Raw genomic sequence first — 17,029 nt, 5'->3', positions numbered from 1 at the left:
GTGGCACGATCTCGGCTCACTGCAAGCTCCGCCTCCCAGGTTCACGCCATTCTCCTGCCTCAGCCTCCCAAGTAGCTGGGACTACAGGCACTGGCCACCACGCCCGGCTAATTTTTTTTTTTGTATTTTTAGTAGAGACGGGGTTTCACCGTGTTAGCCAGGATGGTCTCAATCTCCTGACCTTGTGATCCGCCTGCCTTGGCCTCCCAAAGTGCTAGGATTAGAGGCATAAGCCACTGCACCCAGTCTTTTTTTTTTTTTTTTTTTTTTTTAAATGGAGTCTCACTCTGTCGCCCAGGCTGGAGTGCAGTGGTGCAATCTCGGCTCACTGCAACCTCCGCCTCCCGGGTTCAAGCAATTCTCTGCCTCAGCCTCCCAAGTAGCTGGGATTACAGGTGGCCATCATCACACCCAGCTAATTTTTGTATTTTTAGTAGAGATGGGGTTTCACCATCTTGGCCAGGCTGGTCTTGAACTCCTGACCTCGTGATCTACCTGCCTTGTCCTCCCAAAGTGCTGGGATTACAGGAGTGAGCCGCCACGCCTGGCCATGAATGTTTCTTTATTCTGAAAAGTCTGTTAATGTCAGACTAAATAAACTAATACAATTTTCATACTGTTTCAAAAGATAACAGATGTCACTGAGGAAAAGTGGCACTTTTGACATTTATAGCTTCCAGAGTAGCCGCCTTATGACCAAGATGCCTTAAAATAACTAAAAATATATTCAATGATAGTTCCTTCTATTTTCTGATTTTCTCTAGTCAGCCAGCTTTAAATGTGTAATTTGTAAAAAGATTTCCACAGTGATATTAAAAGATGAGCTTCTTTTTCCCATGGACTCACCTGGTCACTGACTTTTTGGGCAATGTGAAGGATGTTTGAGGATGAAGAATGTAATTGCTGGTATTGTCTGCTAGAGTATCCACTCTTACAGTTGGTAAGTTTCTGTCAGTGGGTTTCTCTTCAGGGACATCTTAACAACAAAAACAAGAACAAAGTAACATCAATATCTTGAATAAGACCATAAGAATATACCTAACTAAAACTTATGTATTTGTAATAGGTAAAGAAAATTTATGCTTTATTGAGAATAAAGGAATAATGCTTTATTGAGAATTTCTCTGATACTTGTTTACTTTAAATTATAATACTGACTACTGTAATTTTATAATTAAGTTTTAGAATTTATATTGAACAGCCAGGATATAAAAGTGGTAGAAATAACTGTATATTAAGAGTTCTGCAATATATAGGAAAATGTAAAACTAATTTTGTTTATATACTGTGCTCATAATGTTTTCTGCAATCTGTTTTTCTCTTAATGTCTTAATGACTATTAACAAAGAATGATAACACTAAGGTAAAAATATCTGCCCTAAACCATTAGCTATGAAGAAGCAACAAAACAGTATAGGTATGATGTTAGAAAAGAGATTCAAATAGAGGGAAAACGGAGGAAAGCAAAAAAAAAAAAAAAAAAAAAAAAGAGAGAACTAATAGGCATATTACCAAACAGAAAAAGAAAGACTATACAAGGAGAAATAGGGAGCATGATTCTCTTTCCTGAATCTGAAGGGGCCAAGGAAAGAGGAAAAGAGCAAGAGGATTAAAAAAAAATAATAAGTAATGAGTCACATGGCTAATAAAAATATTGATAAAGATATAAATGGCCGGGCGAAGTGGCTCACGCACATAATCCCAGCACTTTGGGAGGCGGAGACAGGTGGATCACCCAAGGTCAGGAGTTCAAGACCAGTCTGGCCAACATGGTGAAGCCTCGTCTCTACTAAAAATATAAAAATTAGACAGGCGTGGTTGCAGGCGCCTGTAATCCCTGCTACTCAGGAGGCTGAGGCAGGAGAATTGCTTGAACCTGGGAGTCGGAGGTTGCAGTAAGCCAAGATCATGCCACCAATGTACTCCACCCTGGGGGATAGAGCGAGACTCTGCCTCCAAAAAAAAAGATATAAATAAAAACTTCTGAAGCTATTAACATTATATTCTTGCTATTGTTGCTGTTATTATTACTGTTATAATTAATAATAATTCATTTTATGCTCATTGGTCATTTGGGAGGAAGCAGGAGTCAATCAGCTTCATAGAATTCTTAAATGAAATAGCTAACCTAGACAGGAGTTGAAAAATGAACTTTGAATTTATTTGGGCAAACAGCTGTTTTCTAACTATTTAATTCATAATCTTTTACCTAAAGAAACCAACTTTAGCACTGACTTTCATAAGGTGATTTTTCTAAAATATTTATGTTTTTAAAACACTCTCAAATCCCCTATTTCCCATTGTTACTCACCCCGAGGACTATTCACATCCACAAGCTGCCCCTGAGGTATAATCACTTGTGCCATTCCTGTCTGGGTAGGTGGAATTACACGAAGTACCTGTCCATTTTCTGTTGGGCTGGCAACGATCATCTTGGAAGCATTTAAAAAAAAAAAAATCAAATGCATATGCCTAGACTGATTTAACAAAAATTATTAATTAAATAAATTATTAAACACATACCTAGCTTTATGATGGATTCTATGATTTCCCCCATTTTATAGATGAAAACATTGAGGCACATAAACATTTTTTTCCAAGGTCTCACAACTTATAAGTGGTGAAGCCAGGATTAAAAACAGGCAGTTTGACCCTAATCCTAGGGTCTTAACCACCAATGGTCTTAATCATTACACATGGATGAAGTCTAATTACTTGGTAATCTGAACAAGTCTGTCTGGACGTAATACATTTACCTTTTACCACTTACTGTATTATTCATACATGTTTCACCTATTTGTGTGGCAATCATTTGTCTTATATTTAATGTCATTTTCCTTAGTTTAAAAATGGTAACTTGTTGGTCAGGCGTGGTGGCTCATGCCTGTAATCCTAGCATTTTGGGAGGCCAAGGAAGGCAGATCACGAGGTCAGGAGTTCGAGACCAGCCTGATCAACATGGTGAAACGCTGTCTCTACTAAAAATGCAAAAATTAGCTGGACATGGTGGCACGCGCCTGTAATCCCAGGTACTCAGGAGGCTGAGGCAGGAGAATCACTTGAATCTGGGAGGCAGAGGTTGCAGTGAGCCGAGATCGCGCCACTATACTCCAGCCTGGGCAACAGAGCGAGACTCTGTCTCAAAAAAAAAAAAAAAAAAAAAAAAAAAAAAAGGTAACTTGGTAAATGTCTAATTAAATAGGATTTATTTTGGTATCTCAGCATTTATATATAGCCTCTATGGTTCATAAAGAACTGTACTACAAAGTACCTCAAAAGTCTGAAAACACAGGGAAAATAGTATATTTATTGTACTTTTTTTCAGTTTAACAACTGAACCTACTCTATCAAATTTAGAGCAATATCAACTAAAAAGGCATATGAAGTTGAAGAAAAGCTTTTGGGCCTATCATTTGGAAGTATAGCTAATACAGTATTTGCAATTAAGTCTATCTGATGCAATTAAGTCTATCTGATGCTTCCAGACTTCCAAAAAGTCTGGAAGCATCAAACTTCCATCAGCACCACATAAATTTTATTACTTAACATACTACTCTCCTATTACCTCTTTAGTGCAGGTAACAGTCCTTAATCATTCCAACCCGCTTTCCCAGACTCCTCTTTTGCTAGGTAAAACATGAAAATATTGCTGATGCTTGATAGGGACTGCATTCCAACTTTTAGGAGAGTTACTTGAGGCCAGATACAGTGGCTCATGCCTGTAATCCCAGTACTTTGGGAGGCCAAGGCAAGAGGATCACTTGAACCCAGGAGTTTGAGCTTGGGCTACCTGTCTCTACAAAAAATTTTAAAAATTAGCTGAGTGTGATGGCATGTGCCTGTAGTAACAGCAACTCTGGGGGTTCAGGTGGGAGGATCACTTGAGGCTGGGAGGTCGAGGCTGCAGTGAGCCATGATCATGCTGCTGTACTCCAGCCTGGGTGACAGAGCAAAACCTTGTCTCAAAAAAAAGGGCCATTTGAAAAAATGCGAATATACATTTGAAAAAAATTTTTTTTAAAAATTTAATGTTGGGGGAAAAAACTTCAACAAACTAGAATGCTTTAAATATTAATATAATCATAAATAGTTCCCAGAAATTAAGAATGGGAATTGTTTCCTTCCTTCCCCAATGTTCAACAAGTTTCTTGAGATAAAAATATCCTGCCATAACTCTTATCACTTTAGCATGAAACAGCAACTGCAAACTCTGATGACAACTGCTTACACGTGCTCAGTTCATAGGAAGTGGCAGCACTTCAGATGTATTACCTCATTTAATCCTCGTCACGTGTATCTCAAGTATATACATTTTATAAATGAGGAAACTGTCACACACAGGTTACAAAACTCACACAAGGTTACACAGAGCTATTTAGTGGTAGGCTATAATTGAAACTCAAGCAATCTGACTCCTTCAAACTACCACTCTGTACTAGCTCCCAATATTTGACAATGCTACTTAACCTAAAAAAAGACAAAAGCAAAACAATATAAAAAACCCTGCTGGACATTAAAAGGCAACAGTAATAATATTGTTTTAAATTCTTTACCCCTTATAATAAGATTAAATATCTGTGAAAAAAATATGTATATATAAATTTTCTAACTTTTAGGAATGGGGGTATGGAAAATATTCTATTCATTCTTAGAAAATAAGTGCTGTGGTTATTTTTAAATCAAAATTAAACACAAATAAGTTTTTATAAGTTATTCTATCATATACAAGTTTCATAATTAAGACTGATTTGTAGAATATCCTCTTAATTTTGAAACAATGTTTCCCAAGCATAGTAGATAAAAGTCTCATTTATTTTCTCCCTTCTTAGCTTAGTCCCCCTGGTACCTAAAAAACTATTTTCAATTCATATAATCTGACAATGACAATGTTAATATTACTTTTCCTATTTAAAGAAAACCCAGCTAATTACCTACAATCTTTACTATGAAAGCAAACATGGTTTTGAAGAGTCATGTGCTACAACACATTCTGTTTCAGGCAGACCATGAAAATTATCAGAAAACTTTAGCTGAGTGGTCTTTTACCTACTAGGCTCTTTGTGTACAATATTTCTAATAAATTCAAAAGAGCAATTCAGCTTCACTCCAAAACATCTTCATCCATTGCAGATTCACCCACTACAGAATCTTTACTAATAACTTTTATATAAAAAGTCATATTGGGCCGGGCACGATGGCTCACGCCTGTAATCCCAGCACTTTGGGAGGCTAAGGCGGGTGGATCACCTGAGGTCAGGAGTTTGAGACTAGCCTAGCCAACATGGCGAAACCCCGTCACTACTAAAAATACTAAAATTACCCGAGTGTGGTGGCAGGCACCTGCAATCCCAGCTACTCGGGAGGCTGAGGCAGGAGAATCACTTGAACCCAGGAGGTGGGGGTTGCAGTGAGCTGAGATCGTGCCACTGCACTCCAGCCTGGGCAACAGAGTGAGACTTTGTCTCAAAAAAATAATAATAATAATAAATAAACAAATAATAAAAAGTCATATTGAAAAAAAGTAAGGTATATTTCTTTAAAAAGCTCCATTTGGCTGATGGCAGTGGCACATCCCTGTAGTTCTAGCTACTCTGGAGGCTATGATCATGCTACTGCAGTTAAGCCTAGGTGACAGAGTGAGACATATCTCTTTTTTTTTTTTGAGATGGAGTCTTGCTCTGTTGCCCAGGCTGGAGTGCATGGAGTGCAGTGGCACAACCTTGGCTCACCACAACCTCTGCCTCTTGGGTTCAAGCGATTCTCCTGCCTCAGCCTCCTGAGTAGATGGGATTACAGGTATGCAACACCATGCCTGGCTAATTTTCATATTTTTAGTAGAGACGGGGTTTCACTATGTTTGCCAGTCTGGTCTCGGACTCCACCTCGGCCTCCCAAAGTGCTGGGATTACAGGCGTGAGCCACCGTGCCCAGCTGAGACATATCTCTTAAAAAATAAATTATTTAATTAAAATAAATTAAGAAAAACAAAATGCTTAGCTAACAAACCCACAGCCAACATCACAGTAAATGGGCAAAAGCCGGAAGCATTCTCCTTGAAAACCAGCACAAGAAAAGGATGCCCTCTCTCACCACTCCTATTCAACATAGTATTGGAAGTCCTGGCCAAAGCAATCATGCAAGAGAAAGAAATAAAGGGCATCCAGATAGGAAGAGAGGAAGTCGGACTATCCTTGTTTGCAGACAACATGATCCTACATTTAGAAAACCCCATATTCTCCGTCTAAAAGCTCCTCCAGAAGATAAACAACTTCAGCAAAGTTTCAGTATACAAAATCAATGTTTAAAAATCACCAGCATTCCAATATACCAACAACAACCAAGAAAAGGGCCAAGCTAGGAAGGCAATCCCATTCACAATTGCCAGAAAAAGAATAAAATACCTAGGATTACAAGAAGGTGAAAGATCTCTACAATAAGAATTACAAAAGACTGCTCAAATAAATCAGAGAAGATACAAACAAATGGAAAAAAAAAACCCATGCTCATGGGCAGAAAGAATCAATATCATTAAAATGGCCACAATGTGCAAAGCAATTCACAGATTCAATGCTATTCCTATCAAACTGCCAATGGCATTCTTCACAGAACCAGAAAAAAACTATTTTAAAATTCATATGGAACCAAAAAAAAGGCCAAATAGCCAAGGCAATCCTAAGCAAAAAGTACAAAGCTGGAGGCATTATGTTACCTGACTTCAAACTATACTACAAGGCTACAGTAACCAAAACAGCATGGTACTGGTATGAAAACAGACATATAGACCAATGGAACAGAAGAGAGAGCCCAGAAACAAGGCTGCACACCTGCAACCATTTGATCTTCAACAAGCTGACAAAAACAAGCACTACGGAAACAACTCCCTGCTAAGTAAATGGTGCCAGGATTACAGGTTAGCCACATGCAGAAGACAGCAGCTGGACCCCTTCCTCACACCATATACAAAAATAAACTCAAGATGGACTAAAGATTTAAATATAAAACCCAAAACTATAAAAACCTGGAAGACAGCCTAGGCAATACCATCCTGGACAAGGGAATGGGCAAAGATTTCATGACAAAGACACTAAAAGCAATTGCAACAAAAGCAAAAATTGGCAAATGGGATCTAAATAAACTTAAGAGCTTCTATACAGCAAAAGAAACTATCAACAGAGTAAACAAACAACCTGAAGAATGGCAGAAAATATCTGCAAACTATGCATCTGACAAAGTCTATTATCCAGCATCTACGTGGAACTTAAACAAATTTACAAAAGAAAAACACCACCATTGAAAAGTGGGCAAAGGACACGAACAGACACTTTTTTTTTTTTTTTTTTTTTTTTTACTTTAAGTTCTGGGATACATATGCTGAATGTGCAAGTTTGTTACATACGTATACATGTGCCAGGGTGGTTTGCTGCACCTATCAACTCATCATCTAGGTTTTAAGCCCCACATGCATTAGGTATTTGTCCTATTGCTCTCCATCCTCTTTCCCCCTACCCCCCGACAGGCCCTGGTGTATGATGTTCTCCTCCCTGTGTCCATGTGTTCTCATTGTTCAAATTCCATTTATGAGTGAGAACATTAGGTGTTTGGTTTTCTGTTCCTGTGTTAGTTTGCTGAGGATGATGGTTTCCAGCTTCAGCCATGTCCCTGCAAAGGACATGAACTCATTCCTTTTTATGGCTGCATAGTATTCCATGGTATATATGTGCCACATTTTCTTTATCTAGTCTATCATTGATGGGCATTTGGGGTAGTTCCAAGACTTTGCTATTGTAAATGGTGCTGCAATAAACATACATGTGCATGTGTCTTTATAGAATAATGATTTATAATCCTTTGGGTGTACACAGAGTAATGAGATTGTTGGGTCAAATGGTATTTCTGGTTCTAGATCCTTGAGGAATCATCACACTGTCTTCCACAATGGCCAAACTAATTTACACTACCACCAACAGTATAAAAGCGTTCCTATTTCTCCACAGCCTCGCCAGCATCTGTTGTTTCCAGACTTCTTAATAATCGCCATTCTAACCGGCGTGTGATGATATCTCATTGTGGTTTTGATTTGCGTTTCTCTAATGACCAATGATGATGAACTTTTTTTCTTACGTTTGTTGGCCACATAAATGTCTTCTTTGGAAAAGTGTCTTTTCATATTCTTTGCCCACTTTTTGATGGATTTTCTTGTAAATTTGTTTAACTTCCTTGTAGATTCTGGATATTAGACCTTTGTCAGATAGATAGCTTGCAAAAATTTTCTCCCATTCTGTAGGTTGCCTGTTCACTCTGATGATAGTTTCTTTTGCTGAGCAGAAGCTCTTTAATTAGATCCCATTTGTCAATTTTGGCTTTTGTTGCAATTGCTTTTGGTGTTTTAGTCATGAAGTCTTTGCCCATGCCTATGTCCTGAATGGCATTGCCTAGGTTTTCTTCTAGGGTTTTTATAGTTTTAGGTTTTACATTTAAGTCTGTAATCCATCTTGAATTAATTTTTGTATAAGGTGTAAGGAAGGGGTCCAGTTTCTGTTTTCTGAATAGGGCTAGCCAGTTTTCCCAGCACCACTTATTAAATAGGGAGTCCTTTCTCCATTGCTTGTTTTTGTCAGGTTTGTCAAAGATCAGATGGTTGTAGATGTGTCGTGTTATATCTGAGGCCTCTGTTCTGTTCCATTGGACTGTATATCTGTTTTGATACCAGTACCATGCTGTTTTGGTTACTGCAGCCTTGTAGTATAGTTTGAAGTCAGGTAACATGATGCCTCCAGCTTTGTTCTTTTTGCTTAGGATTGTCTTGGCTATACGGGCTCTTTTTTGGTTCCATATGAAATTTAAAGTAGTTTTAGCTAGTTTCAACATAAACTTTTCAAAAAGAAGACATACATGCAGTCAAAAAGCATATGAAAAAAACCTCAATATCACTAATTATTAGAGAAATGCAAATCAAAACCACAATGAGATACTATCTCACACCAGTCAGAATGGCCATTATTAAAAAGTCAAAAGATAACAGATGCTAGTGAGGTTGTGGAGAAAAGAGAACACTTATACACTGCTGGTGGGAGTGTAAATTTGTTCAACCATTGTAGAAAGCGGTATGGTGATTCCTCAAAGAGATAAAAACAGAACCACCATTCAACCCAGCAATCCTATTACTGGATATATACCCAGAGGAATATAAATCATTCTTCCATAAAGACACATGCATGTGAATGTTCATTAATGCCCTATTCACAATAGCAAATAAATGGAATCAACCTAAATGCCCATCACTGACAGATTAGATAAAGAAAATGTGGTATATACACCATGGAATACTATGCAGCCATAAAAAAGAACAAGATCATGTCTTTTTTGGGAACATAGATGGAGCTGGAGGCTACTATCCTTAGCAAACTACGCTGGAACAAAAAACCAAATACTGCATGTTCTCACTTACAAGTGGGAGCTAAATGATAAAAACTTATGAACACAAAGAAGGGAACAACAGACAATGGGGTCTACTTGAGAGTGGAGGATGGGAGGGAGAGGAGCTGAAAAAATAACTATTGGGTACTAGGCCTAATGAATGGGTGGATGAAATAACCTGTACAATCTGAGTTTACCTACATAACAAGCCTTCGCATGTACCCTCGAACCTAAAGTAAAAGTTAAAAGTAAATAAAACAAAAACAAAAAAACACCAAATAGCTCCATTTGGTAGGAGATGTTGATAAAGGGGGATACTGTAGCATGTGCAGGTACAGGAAGTATATATATATGAAAATCTGTGTACCTTCTGCTCACTTTGGTCATGAACCTAAAGTTGCTCTAAAAAATACAGTCCACTGAAACAAACAAAACCAAAAGTTCCACTAAGTTTCCCGGAATATTCTCTCTCTGATCTTCAGTTCCTTGAAGAAAATTCTTTCTTGTAATCTGTTTCTCACATTTTTTTTCCATGCTTCATACCATGTTTCCTATTTCATGGTTTCAAATAACCTTCTGTGTCATCTCCTACCTAAACAATGTAAAACCACCTTTGTACTTACTTTGTATAGAAAGTTTAATCCAATTACAAAGAGTGTTAATTAACCTTTTTTTTGGACTTAAATAAACAACTTTGCTCGGAAAGGTACCCTAGGTAAAATGACAACCCTTTTACACATTCAGACTCCTTGATCTTCCTGTTGGAAGAAAAAAAAAAAACTTTCTAAATGTTCTGATAGAAACTAGAATAAATGTCAAATAAAGGGGAAACTACAGAAGTATTTCATTCTGGACATGAAAAATTAAAATGTAGTTGGTTAACATTTAAATTATTTGTTGAATATTAACCTCTGCCGGTGATGCAGTATGGTTCTGGGCCTATGCCCAGAAAGCCTGAACATAAACAAAAAGGATTCCCCTGCACGTAGTCACCACTCAACCAATTACTGTTAACCCTAGAATTTAGATAACTCAATTTGGCTGGATCATAAAGGAGCAAAATGGCATAGATTAACTCTAGAATGCTCTAGATTATGAACAGAAACAAGGGTTAATTCTAGGTAAAATGTTTACCTGTGGTATAATTTATAATTAAAGTTATTATGCTTTTAAAAATAATTTTTATTATGAAAGTAATAAATACTTATTGTAGAAAATTCGGAAAATTCAAGTAAACAAGAAACACATTATCCTTCACAGTATTACTTATGTTAAGTATATTCTAAATAACCAGAGAGCAACTTAGAGGTTTTCTTAGTAATTTTCCATATGTCAGTCAAAACAATCTTTCACCTCTTTGGCTCAAACTATGAACTTGGTCAAAAATACTTTTAGCCAACAGTTTGAAAAGTATTTAGCCATCCTCATCTTTTTATCTTTATGCATTGTTACTCACGTGGCACACATTTACCCACAAAGATCAGCAAGGATATGTCTAATTCCCCATATACTAGTAGTACCTCCATTGCAGTACCTCCATTACTTTCTGTTTCTTCAAGAAAACATACCAGAAAGTGGCTTGCAGGTCAGTGAGATGTTGATAAATCAAAAACTGGAGTTTAGGCCGGGCGTGGTGGCTCACGCCTCTGTAATCCCAGCACTTTGGGAGGCTGATGTGGGTGGATAACGAGGTCAGGAGTTCAAGACAAGCTTGGCCAACATGATGAAACCCCGTCTCTACTAAAAATACAAAAACTAGCCGGGTGTGGTGGCAGGCGCCTGTAACCCTAGCTACTCAGGAGGCTGAGGCAAGAGAACTGCTTGAACCCGGGAGGCGGAGGTTGCAGTGAGCCGAGATCGGGCCACTGCACTCCAGCCTTGGCGACAGAGCAAGACTCCGTCTCAGGAAAAAAAAAAAAACAAAACTGGAGTTAGCCTAGTGTGTGTGTGTGTGTGTGTGTGTGTGTGTGTGTGTGTGTGTGTGTGTGTGTGTGTGTGTGTGTGTGTGTGTGTGTGTGTGTGTGTGTGTGTGTGTGTGTGTGTGTGTGTGTGTGTGTGTGTGTGTGTGTGTGTGTGTGTGTGTGTGTGTGTGTGTGTGTGTGTGTGTGTGTGTGTGTACATTCCATTAAATGTAAGTTCCATGTCAACTCTGGCACTTCAGAACTAGTTACAGAATATGTTACATTTCCAGTTGATCTCAAAGCACAAGTGTGCCCAAACACAGAGACTCATAAGTACTGTTTAAAGTACTATTTGTAGTCCTGAATGGAAATCTTTTAAAATCCTTACATAAAAATGAAAGTCATGGAAACAGTATTTTAAACACAATGTGGCTGGGCATGGTGGCTCACGCCTGTAATCCCAGCACTTTGAGAGGCCAAGGCAGGTGGATCACCTGAGGTCAGGAGTTTGAGGCCAGCCTGGCCAACATGGTGAAATCCTGTCTCTATTAAAAATACAAAAAAATTACCCAGGTGTGGTGGTGGGCACCTGTAATCCCAGCTACTTGGGAGGCTTAGGCAGGAGAATCGCTTGAATTCGGAAGGCAGAGGTTGCAGTGAACCAAGATCGTGCCATTGCACTCCAGCCTGGGCAACAAGAGTGAAACTCCATCTCAAAAATAAATAAATAAATAAACACAATGTAAGTCAAAAGTGTCAAGAAATTAAGGTCATTTAGTAAGACTAATATATTTTGCTAAAGAGCATAAAACTGGTTACTTATAAAATATACTCACCATTTGTGCACTGGATTCCCCCAATGACTGAAGTTCATATTGAATAGCTTGCCCATTTTGGTCCACTAGATGGAATTGCTCTGCAGAAAGAGTCTGTGTCTGAGTCAGGGGCCCTAGTATATTCTGTGATATGAGTGAATTATTTGCTTCAGGAGTAGTGATGGGCAAAACTGTAGGAGAATCATTTTGTCCAAAGGAAGAATCCCTGGAGTCCATACAGGTTAGATGCTTTTGCAAGGAAAAAAAAAAAAATCACTTCAGTCTTTCTAGGATATACTATCACCATTTTTTTTTAAAGATGTGTATAATAAAAATGAAAAGACATCCATTTTTCAGTTGTTTTTACTTTTTTGTAAGAGTTGTCAATTCACACAAATTGCTATACACAGAAAGTATTTAAGTAAAATTGTTGATTATTATACTTACTATCTTAATTGTATCAAAATTGTCCACAGGAATGGAACCTGAAATAACGTAATATAATTCAACCTATAGATTTTCTCTGTATATAAAATTTTTATGAATATATCTTAGCATTAAGTTCTGTATTATAATATTCAATATATCATAAAATATGTGCATAATTAAATAGTAAAATTCTTTTTTTTTTTTTTTTTTTGAGACAGAGTCTCACTCTGTTGCCCAGGCTGGAGTGCAGTGGTGCGATCTCAGCTCACTGCAAGCTCTGCCTCCTGGGTTCACACCATTCTCCTGCCTCAGCCTCCCGAGTAGCTGGGATTACAGGCGCCCACCACCACGCCCAGCTAATTTTTGTATTTTTAGTAGAGACAGGGTTTCATCATGTTGGCCAGGCTGGTCTTGAACTCCTGACCTCGGGTGATACGCCCACCTCACCCTCCCAAAGTGCTGGGATCACAGGCGTCAGCCACCACGCCCAGCTCAAAATTCTTGAATACACTAAATATGACAGCTATCCCTTGAGCATAAGAGCTGTTAAATGGCATGCTGTTTTACCCTAGGATGGAAAAAAGTTCCCAGCTGAATCCATACCTCAAATACTTGAGCATTGGTTTTTGACTCTTCACCATCATTATGGTTGACTCTTAATGAATCATTAGATTGTTCCATGCTGACATCATATTCAATTCCATTTTCTTCTATTATTTAATAGCTGAAAGAGTTTAAATAGCTGATCAACTAAAGCACTTAGTATTTTTGTGGAATGTTTCATCTTAAACAAATCTCTCATATTCACTACTGTGGTACCCTATATAATTTAGGTAAAATCATTTCCATTCTACAGATTAAAAAATTAACACTTTTTAAAATGACTTGCCAAGGCACCAGAATACATTCAATGCAGGGCAAAAATTAGTGTTATATAGTTCCCTCATCCTATCTTTAACTACACTTCTGTACTGGCTTTTTAAGATTGCTTTTATGTGACAAGGTACTGGTATATCCTTTCAAATACTTCTAAAATTCTCATATTACCAGAAATTTAATGCAAATAAAGTTTTTCAACTTTATGAGTTGGGTATGCCCTATTGTAGCAGTATATAATTTTAAAATAGATATCCTGGTGTAGACAGAGATTATATATATACAATTTTTACCATTAATAGAGAAGCATCCCACTTAACATTAGTTTGACAAGCTCTGAAAAGGAAGATATATTTAAAAAAAGAAAATGAAGAAATACCAATAACTCTGAGCCACTTAGGTCTAGTACAGTAGTTCTCAATTGGGGCAATTTTGTAAAGCTACAAAATCAGTCCAGTTTTAATATAAGGCTACAAAATATCTTTTAATTGCTTCTCCTTTTTAAGATTTTAAATTATCACTTATATCCTAATCAAGTAAAAAATCAATTGCAAAAATTCCAAAAAGCCTGTAGTTACCTTGGGCTATAGAAGTAAAAGCAATTTTATTTTACAACTTTCTGGATGGTTTTTGAATTTTATATATTATACCTATATTATTTGAGAATAAAATTATTTAGAAGGGGTTTCAAAATAAAAAGAGCCTCCCATTAGTGGCAATATGGCAAATAGATACTGTAAAAAAAAACTGTCTTGCTACAAAACAGACAAAACAAAAAACATAAAGTTGACCGAAAATAAAATCTTTATTTTGTGTCCAGGCTCTGCTACAAGAAGTGCCAAAAATCAAAGGCCATTCCCCACTCCAGTGACCGCCCTCCCCTCCCCCCAACCCCAAAAGAGCAAAAAAAAGAAGAGTTGAGCATAAGCAAAGAGGAAACTTTCCCCAAGGGTAGTTCTAATACATTAGTTTTGTGGCTAAGAAACTGAAGTTGGGACAAATAGCTGGTAGGGGAGGAAAACTTAAAATTCCCAAGATAAGGATAACAACCTGAAAGGTTCTGGGTGAAGAGTGTAACCTAGCTTCTGGTAAGAAAAAAATGCAGCTACTATTTGGAGAAAAACAAACCCAATTAAGACTCCAGTATCCTTTCATATTAAGATCAATCAAATATAAGCTAATGATCAAAGAATACCAAAAAAACAGGAAATTAGCCACCATGAGATTATCAGATTCAGACAGCCCCTAAAGACTCCCCATATTGGAAACATCCAAGATTGAATATAATATAATTATTTAATGTCTAAAAAAATGAACCACAAGGATAAGCAAATAATAAAAACTATCAAAAGTTTAATTTTTTAAAAAAACAGGCTGGGCACAGTGGCTCATGCTGGTAATCTCAGCATTCTGGGAGGCCCAGGTGGGTGGATCACTTGTGGTCAGGAGTTTGAGACCAGCCTGGCCAACATGGTGAAACCCTGTCTCTACTAAAAATACAAAAATTAGCTGGGCACAGTGGTGCATGCCCGTAATCCTGACTACTTGGGAGGCTGAGGCAGGAGAATTGCTTAAACCCAGGAGGTGGAGGTTGCAGTGAGCCGAGATGGCGCCACTGTACTCCAGCCTGGGTGACAGAGCAAGACTTTGTCTCAAAAAACAAAAACAAAAACAAAAACAAAAACAATGAAAAACTGCTGAAATTAGAAGGTCAATGGGGCCAGAAACAGTGGTTCATGTCTGTAATCCCAGCACTTTGGGAGACCAAGGCAAGAGGATTGCTTGACACCAGGAATTTGAGACCAGCCTGGGCAACATAATGAGATCCTGTCTCTACAAAAAAATTTAACAATCAGCCATGTATGGTGGTGTGGGTCTGCAGTCCCAGCTACTCAGGAGGCTGAGGTGGGAGGATCTCTTGAGTACAGGAGTCTGAGGCTGCAGTGAGCCATAATCATGCCACTGCACTCCAGCCTGGGTGACATAGTGAGACCCTGTCTCAAAAAAAAAAAAAAAAAGAAAAAAAGGCAATGGATAAGTTAAATAGATGATTAGATGCAGAAGAAATAATTATTAAATTGGAAGACAGATTTTAAAAATACCTAGACTGCATCACAGCAAAAACAGAAGATAAAATATATGACAAAGAGACTTAAAAATAAGAAAAATAGAAAGTATAGTATGCATATAAGTCTCAAAAGAATAGAAAAGAGAAAATGGAGGAGAGACAATATAGATGCTCTTAAACTTATGATGGAGTTACTATCCCGATAAACACACTATGCGTTGAAAATACCTTAAGTGGAAACTATCATAAGTTGAAAGTGCATTTTTGACTTACAGTATTTTCAGTTTACAATGGGTTTATCCAGATGTAATGCCATCAGCATCATAGGTTAAGGGGTGTACTAAATATGTATCATTTTCGCACCATCATAAAGTGGAAAATCATAAGTTGAATTAATGTAAGTCAGGGATCATCTGTATTTGAAGAGATAATGGCTGGCAATTTTTCAAAACTAAAGACATGAATCCACAGATAAAGGAAGCCTTACTTTTAAGTATTCCAAGAGAAATAAAAAGAAACCCATACTCAATGTAGTGAACGTGCAACATTCTAAAGAGGAACAGGAAAATGCAGCTGGACAGATAAGACAGACCATAAAAACACCCCTGAGCCTAGGTAACAAAAAATAGAAATTAAAGAAAGAGAGATAAGACAGACTCCCTACAGAGTACTGAAATTAGACGTACAGTGGCCTTCTTAATAGCAACATGGTAGCAGAAGTCATAGGAATAATATTTAAGGTTTTAAGAAAGTAGATTGGCCGGGTGTGGTGGTGCATGCCTGTAATCCTAGCATTTTGGGAGGCCAAGGAGGGTGGATCGCTTGAGCCCACAAGTTTGATATCAGCCTGGCAACATGGCGAAACCCCATCTCAAAAAAGAAAAAAAAGAAAAGTAACTATCAATAAACAATTGTATATGATCTAAACTATTTTTTTCTACTGTCTTACCTTCAGAATAACCAAAAAAAAAAAAAAAAAAAAACCCACAAAACCCCCCATTTTTTTCAGAAAAGAGAGTGAAAGGAAGATACTTTAAGATAAAAAAAAAAAACTTAAAGTTGGCTGGGCACGGTGGCTCACCCTATAATCCCAAAACTTTTGGAGGCCGAGGCAGGTGGATCACTTGATACCAGGAGTTCAAGACCATCCTGACCAACATGGTGAAACCCTGTCTCTGCTAAAAAGAAAAAAGAAAAAAAAGAAAAAAAATTAGCTGGGTGTTGTGCGCATACCTGTAACCACAGCTACTCGAGTGACTAAGGCACGAAAATTGCTTGAATCTGGGAAGTGGAGGTTGCAGTAAGCCAAGATCGTGCCTTGGCACTCTAGCCTGGGCAACAGGGCAAGACTCTGTCTCAAAAAGAATCATAATAAAAAATAAAAACAAAAAACTGAGAGTTTACAATCAACGTCTTGTATATGAAAGAAATTTCTAAACAACATACTTCATATTTGATAGCACAACAGGGTAACTACAGTCAATAATTTAATTATATTTAAAAATAATTAAAAGAGTGGCTGG

At 37.6% G+C, this 17,029-nt stretch overlaps 1 protein-coding gene across 16 annotated transcripts in view; it reads right to left on the bottom strand.

The window, feature by feature from the left end:
* The window catches only part of CARF (calcium responsive transcription factor), an 86,874-nt gene that overhangs the window by 43,055 nt on the left and 26,790 nt on the right, over window positions 1–17,029 (bottom strand). For 8 of the 16 annotated variants that reach the window (XM_063648359.1, XM_063648357.1, XM_063648356.1 and 5 more), the window contains 4 exons: window positions 13,166–13,286; window positions 12,155–12,382; window positions 2,312–2,432; window positions 847–976 (listed from right to left, as the gene is read on the bottom strand). In XM_063648359.1, the coding sequence (XP_063504429.1) occupies window positions 847–976; window positions 2,312–2,432; window positions 12,155–12,382; window positions 13,166–13,243 (557 nt within the window). In that variant the 5' untranslated portion in view covers window positions 13,244–13,286. Of the gene's footprint in view, window positions 1–846; window positions 977–2,311; window positions 2,433–12,154; window positions 12,383–12,580; window positions 12,619–13,165; window positions 13,287–16,587; window positions 16,685–17,029 lie in introns of those variants that run through there. The other 8 variants (XM_063648360.1, XM_054479166.2, XM_063648361.1 and 5 more) reach the window with 3 other exon arrangements.

This window comes from Pongo pygmaeus, chromosome 11, assembly GCF_028885625.2.
Source record: "Pongo pygmaeus isolate AG05252 chromosome 11, NHGRI_mPonPyg2-v2.0_pri, whole genome shotgun sequence".
NCBI lineage: Eukaryota > Metazoa > Chordata > Mammalia > Primates > Hominidae > Pongo > Pongo pygmaeus.
This window is presented reverse-complemented; position numbering and strand designations above follow the sequence as displayed.